Source organism: Cervus elaphus, chromosome 20 (assembly GCF_910594005.1).
Source record: "Cervus elaphus chromosome 20, mCerEla1.1, whole genome shotgun sequence".
NCBI lineage: Eukaryota > Metazoa > Chordata > Mammalia > Artiodactyla > Cervidae > Cervus > Cervus elaphus.
In genome coordinates, this window is record NC_057834.1 from 89,040,622 (window position 1) to 89,047,771 (window position 7,150).

The 7,150-nt window shown below is 43.7% G+C and overlaps 1 protein-coding gene across 3 annotated transcripts in view; it reads right to left on the reverse strand.

The window, feature by feature from the left end:
• Nucleotides 1-6,837, reverse strand: part of AK5 (adenylate kinase 5) — a 259,777-nt gene extending 252,940 nt beyond the window's left edge. For 2 of the 3 annotated variants that reach the window (XM_043878033.1, XM_043878032.1), the window contains exons 1-2: nucleotides 6,400-6,837; nucleotides 1,128-1,314 (exon numbers count right to left, since the gene is read on the reverse strand). In XM_043878033.1, the coding sequence (XP_043733968.1) occupies nucleotides 1,128-1,314; nucleotides 6,400-6,459 (247 nt within the window). In that variant the 5' untranslated portion in view covers nucleotides 6,460-6,837. The remainder of the gene's footprint in view (nucleotides 1-1,127; nucleotides 1,315-6,399) is intronic. The other variant, XM_043878031.1, reaches the window with a different exon arrangement.
• Between the last annotated feature and the right edge of the window lie 313 nt (nucleotides 6,838-7,150).

Sequence of the window (7,150 nt, forward strand, 5' to 3'; positions counted from 1 at the left end):
GTAAGATGTTGCTATAGTTTAGTCATTAAGTTGTGTCTGACTCTTTGCAACCCTATGGACTGTAGCCCACCAGGCTCTCCTGTCCGTAGAATTTTCCCGGCAAGAATACTGGAGTGGGCTGCCATTTCCTTCTCCAGGGGATCTTTTCAATTCAGGGATTGAACCCGTGTCTCCTGCATTGGCAGGTGGGCTCTTTACCACTAAGCCACCAGGGAAGCCCCACTGGTAAGATAAAACAAACTAAACTGTATTTCCCCTTGTATTTATTGCAAATAGAATTGTCTCTGTCTCAAATTCTGTCTGCATAACTGAAACTTTTCTAGGTACAATTTTTGAGAATGGTTTAAATTTTGAAAATAGAATGATTTTGGCCACTGGAAAAGAATTAATTGGCTTGTTCTGATTGGAACTGATTCCACTTTGCAAATACTATTGTATTTCTCAATTTTATCTGGAGCCTAAAAGGCTGCTTGGCTGATGTTGAACTAATTTTGATAAACACAAATTTCGGAAAGCTAGAATACCATGAATCTCCTCTAGTGAACTCCAGTTCTTAGTTCCAAATTATTCCTAAAATTGTTAAACAAGTTTATGCATCCCGTTTCTTTTATAGCACCCAAATGCCTAATCTCATGCTTTGCATTCAGTAGCTGCTAAATAAATCCTTCTTGAGTTAAACTAGTATAAACTTTACATTCATTTATGCAGATGCATTAAAATGAATTTGGAAACACAGCAACAAGTTAAATCTCTTCTTAGCTAATAAAAATGTTATAGTTATTATAACTATTGATTTTGTCTGTCATCTACTCATTTATTTGGAAAAGTCTTATTGCAATTTTAAGAAAAATTCAGTTTGCTAATGTAACTCATTTTACAAAATAATGAAGTCAGTAAAAAATTTCATTAAGCTTTTAGTGAAGTACTGAACAATGGCATGTAATTGTGTTTGTCTTATCATAGAGGAGATTAGAATTAGTAGCAGAGAGAAATTAGTCATGTTTCAGGACCAAATATCCTTTCAGGCATTTGAAAACCTATTAAATTAAATCACTGCCTACAGTTTATATGTTATGTTTTAAAGAATATTGCTATAAATATAAACTATTATTCTACATATACATTACCATTTCTTAGGAAGGATCTCCGTGACTGTCCTCCATTGAGTGGAGGTAAAGTCTTCTTCTCCTGGCTTACAAATGTATCCCATTTCACCTTGTCACATCCCCCTAATTCCTTTACTTTCTGTAAACAACTTTCCAAGTATTCTATTGGGTCTTCAGGCTTCGAACACATCAGTCCATTCAAAAGGCTCTGAAATATAACAACAAAATACGTCCACATAAAATATGTTTTCAAATCACCTTTGTCAAAACAGTGTATATCCCATCTTTAAATTCTGGGTTGTTTGGATTCTTTGCATTTTTTTTAATAAACAATTTGAGTTGAAATTATGCTCTAATTGAGTAATTAAAACAACCCCTTAAATTCTTGACCAGTTAGTTTTCAGCTCAGCATTCTCTGTCCTTTAAACAACTAAGGCCAACTGCATTGTTTAAAATGGAAGAAATCTATCAATATGAGATTAAGTACAGTGTGTAAAAATGCCCCAGTCATGATTGATTTCATTCCTACCCATCCTTAAAGTCTCCAAGCCTCAGTTGCAGAGGATGATTTATGGATTGAAACACCTGAAACACAGTAAATAATAAATGTTGATGGTTTTAATCACCATCATAATCATCATCAGAAAGGCCCCACTGAGCCCTTGGGTTGGCATGCAGACCCCTTCTTTGGTGTTCATTGTACCCAGAAAAAAATCTGTGTGTCATTCATACTAAAACCATCAGTTTATGTTTTGGTCTTCTCTTCTAACCTATAAAATCTTCAACAGTACAGTGTGGGTCTTATTTATTTCTCAATATCCAGCCTCTGACACTTTGCCTTGCACATGGCAGGTACATCCTGGACTGTCTCCTAATCAGAAAAACAATTCACTCAAAACATAAAGACTGACTTCAAAAAATCTGTTTGATATATAATAAATCATTACAATGTGTATATTTCAATATGTAATTGAAATTACAGAACAAAGCCTGGTGTCTGATATGTCACAAGTATCAATTTCTATAAATGCTACAAATTAGGAAATGCTCATTCCTGGGAACTGAACTGATGTGAAAAATGTTTTCATTTGGAGTATTTTATGGAAAAGCACTGAGGATTATTATCACTGTTATTAATTTAAAAAATGTACACTCTTTGAAAGGCTAACAGCTTTTCTAAATACATCATTTTATTTTCAAATTATTCTTGTGCAAGTTGCTCAAAATGGTAGGCAGTTTCTACCAGGTGCATTAGTCCTCTGAAATCCTAAATAAGATGGGTTAGAATGTTCAATTTGAGGGGTTCAATGGCAGAGTGAGTGGAAAAAACTAACCTAGGCATTCACATCCAGTTTATATGTCAAGGTCTGTGCTACACACACACACACACATGCACACACACACACACATTGCGTTTAACTCCTCACATTCCCCCTACATTAATGTAGCTCACTCCATGACAGGGCTTACTCTACATCTTACTGTATATCTATGTGCTTAAGCTTACTTAATGCACTTTCAGTCCTATGTGGCATTATTATCCCCATTCATAGACTAGGAAATCAGGGTTCAGAGATGTTAGTGAGTTGACCTAGGTTACTCAGCTAGAAACTCGTAGGCCTAGGATTCCAACTCAATGGTTTTGATTTCCTATATTCCTCTCTCTACATCTTGCAAAAACATATATGGGATAAAAAGAAAGTGCCAGAAAATCTGTGCCCCATAGGTAATCCAACTAAAATTTGAGTCATTCAAGATTGAAAGTGAAAGTGAAAGTCACTCAGTCGTGGCCGACTCTTTGCGACCCCATGTACAGTCCAAGGAATTCTCCAGGCCAGAACACTGGAGTGGGTAGCCTATCCCTTCTCCAGGGGATCTTCACAACCCAGGGATCAAACCCAGGTCTCCTGCATTGCAGGCAGATTCTTTACCAACTGAGATCAGACCTTTAATTTTTTTATCCCTCAGTTCAGTTCAGTCACTCAGTCGTGTCCGACTCTTTGAGACCCCATGGACTGCAACAAGGCAGGCCCCACTGTCCATCACCAACTCCTGGAGCTTACTCAAACTCATGGCCATTGAGTCAGTGATGTCATCCAACCATCTTATCTTCTGTCATCCACTTCTCCTCCCGCTCTCAACCTTGCCCAGCATCAGGGTCTTTGCCAATGAGTCAGTTCTTCACATCAGGTGGCCAAGTTGGAGTTTCTGCTTCAGTATCAGTCCTTCCAATGAATATTCAGGACTGATTTCCTTTAGGATTGACTGGTTTGATCTCCTTGTAGTCCAAGGGACTCTCAAGAGTCTCCTTCAACACCACAGTTCAAAAGCATCAATTCTTTGGTGTTCAGCTTTCTTTATAGTCTAACTCTCATCCATACATGACTACTGGAAAAACCATAGGTTTGACTAGATGGACCTTTGTCAGCAAAGTAATGTCTCTGCTTTTTAATATGCTGTCTAGGTTGGTCATAGCTTTTCTTCCAAGGAGCAAGTGTCTTTTAATTTCATGGCTACAGTCACTATCTGCAGTGATTCTGGAGCCCAAAAAGATAAAGTCTGTCACTGTTTCCATTGTCTCCTCATCTATCAGCCATGAAGTAATGGGATCGAATGCCATGATGCTAATTTTTTTAATGTCGAGTTTTAAGCAAACTTTGAGTTTTTATCCCTTTTATTGCCTAGAATGAGTAAATATAATGAAGAATTTTTTGCTGGAAAATATATGTTTCCACCCTCTCTAACCAAATCTGATTCCACAAGGGGTACAGATATCAGAAGCGAGGATAAGGTTCACTCCTTCATAGATAATTTAAATCTTTTCTTCTAATAGTCACCATCAGGGATCCAAAACAACCAGCAGATATTGTTTTACTCAGTCTATTTGAGTTAACCCTCTGAGAACTTGAGTAATCTATTTTGACTTTGCCCAGTATTCAAATGAATTGCCAAATCTCTGCTCTAAGGTACAACGACACAAGATCAATACACACACCATAAAGTTAACTAGAGTTAAGATTTCATAACAAAATGAGGGAAAAGTGATTTTTGCCTTAAACATTTAATCTAGAAATGGAAGCACATCCCAAACTTGAACCTATCCTTTTAGCCCATGTGATGTCTCATGTCAGAAAGAAATCTGAAATGTCAGTAAGATACAGATCGTTGCTTGACAATATGCAGATTCAAAAATCGTTCACTTGGTCTACAACGGTGTCTAGTATCTACAATTGTGTCCAATGTTTTGGGTTTGATAGATATTTAATTGAAACTTTATATACCTAGAAACTTTATACAGGTACCCATATTGCGGTTTTGAGGGATAAAATTCAGTTTGGAAACTTAAAGCATTTGGTTTTGCTATCTACATTCATCACATGGAGAACTGCCAAGTTTTACTTCTCTCTTGTGCTATGCTCAGCACAGATTCTTCTTACAGGAAGGATGGAGCCTTTGGAGGTCACCAGCAGTCTCCTTCCATCTTCGCATTGCCTGGGATCGCATTTAAGTACTCTATAATTCTGTATTTCACCTAAGCAAGTTGACTTCCTTTTCTGGGTATGTACTATTTTGTAACCTCCCATTCATATGCAGAAAAGCCAAGGAAAAGCATAGCACCTGAACAAAAGCACCTGCCATCGCTTATTTGTATAAACAGTTTCACGCACAAACAATCAAAATTCTCTGTGGTTACCAAGGGGAAAAACAGTACCCACATTTGTAAAGAAAATAGGAGTACTATTTAAGTGGCACTTTGCAATCAGGTGACCCTCCTGCATATGCTTCTAATTTTTCTTTTAGGAATGACACTGATCTCAGTAGTAGTATTTATGGATAAAACCTTTCAGCTCTTCATCTCCATGTTTACTTTTTGAAAATAGAAACAAAGAAAAATTCTTAACAAGAATCCTACAAATCCTCAAGACCTGTCCTTATGCAACATCTCCTGATTATTTTCAAATACTAGTGACACATTTGCTAGACTTGAGTTTCATGTTCTAGGCTTGAGCTCAGTGGGTGATTTACCTGGATATCTTGTTTTCAGATAGACCTGAAATCGGTGGCTTAAGACGTGAGTTAAAAAGGAAGATCTGTAATTATGGAGGTCCATTTAAAGACAATTTGGGAAAACAGAGGCAAAATTATTTTTCCAAGTAGTGTTATAAAATTTCTTTTAGCAGAACAACCCCCCTCAAATAGGAGAGACAGCAATGCACGACTTCTAGAGTACTATATTAGTCTATAGTATATCATCTTTCAGAAATGGGGGACCCGGTTTCAGGACTCGCTCTATGAAGCCTGGCTTGCTTCCATTTTTTTCCTTAACCTAAGTAAAAACACAGGATTAAGGAATGCTATAAAATTCAAATACAGAGAGAAGGAAAGGAAGCAAAACAACTCGCGAGGTTGGCTGTCATTTAGAACTAACCAAGGTTCTAGCTCATCCTCCAGCCTCCTCTCCTACAATCTCAAAGTGTCCCCATCCCCCGGGGTCCCTGGTGCAGATGATGCTGTGATGCGGTGGGAAGAAGACAGAGCAACAGGAGTCACGCCCGCTTCGCCACTCCCTCTCCGACTGGCTTTCTCTAGGTGGGTTGGTTAAGGCGGGCGAAAGCTATGGGCTGAGGAGGTGAGGAAGGAGAACCATCTCTTCCAAGACGACGGGAAAACGTGCTCGGCAGTTCATTCACCGAAAGCGCAGAGCAGCGCTGGGTGACTGCCACCCAGGAGGTAGCGCTGCCTCTGATGGGTTTGGATTTGTTTTTTTGCATCTTCATCCCTCTCCTCCAAGCTATCCCTTGTCCGGGCCCCTTTCATCCTCACTTCCCAGTCAACGCGGGGGTCCCGACCCTCGGCGCGCGGAGGGACTGGGGCTCTGGACCCCTCGGTTCAGAGTCCTTGCTCGCTGCTAGGTGCCAGGGTACCCACCTGGCCTGATCCTCGCCCCCGGAGTGCGCGGCCGGCCGCTGCCAGCAAGCCCACCCTGGGAGTCCGCATCGGAGTGATGCGCGGGGGGCAGCCTGCTTTCAGAACCAGTTTGAAGACTGAAACTTGATTTTCGAGATGGGGGCTTGAGTCCAGCCACCCGACAAGAGCCGAGGCATCCAAGGACCCGGCAATCCGTCAGAAAGGCAGCTACCCCCGGGCAAGCGGGCGAGCAAGCTTCTGCAAGCGCCCTCACTTGCGTGCCCCTGGTCGTCAAGGTGGGACGGGGCGCGGCTTCCATACCCAGAACCTCGGGGATGCCCTGCCCCGATCTCCCCGTCGGTCTCTGCCAGACCTAGCCCCCTACCTCGAAAAGCTGAGGGATTTCTCTCCGGGCCAGATACTCCTTGGCTTCGTTGGTGTTCATGGCTGCTTCACGCGTGCCTTGGGGCGCAGACGGGAGGCTCCGGGGCTGCGGCGACCTGGGCCGGGGCCGGCGGTGTCAGTGCCGAGCACCGTGCAGCCCTCGCTTTCACGCGCAAACACTCACACACTCGGCTCTGCCAGCTCAGGCCGGGCTCCACTCCGCCTCTCCGCGGGGACTGTGGTCCCAGCGCTCCCGCCGCCCGCGCCTCTGTGCTGGTCCCCGCGCCCGAGCTGCGGGCTCGGCGCCGCGGCTTCCCAGGTTCCGGGCTGCGCGGCCGCCAGGGGAGAGGCGGAGAGAGCGGAGGAGGGAGGACCGCGCGGCGGACGCCAGGCAGCAGCCCGCCCGCCTCTCCGGCTCCACACGCGGTGCTCTGCACCTCCCGAGCCCGGTCTGCGGCGGCGGCGGCGGCCAGTTACGCTGCGCGGGCGGTGCGGGGTGCGAGGGTGGGTGCGGGTGCGCGCGGGGGGCTCGCAGTCACACCCCCCGTGTTACACTGCAGCCCCGGCACCGTGCTTCCCCGCGCGCCGCCGCCGGGACGCGGCCACCTGGAATCAGGTGGCCAAAGGAACAGACTCCAGGTCTGTAGGAACCTGCGACCCTTCCCCTTCCACACACACACACACACACACACACACACACACACACACACACACACACACACACACGAGTTACTCCTGAATGCCCAAGGAAC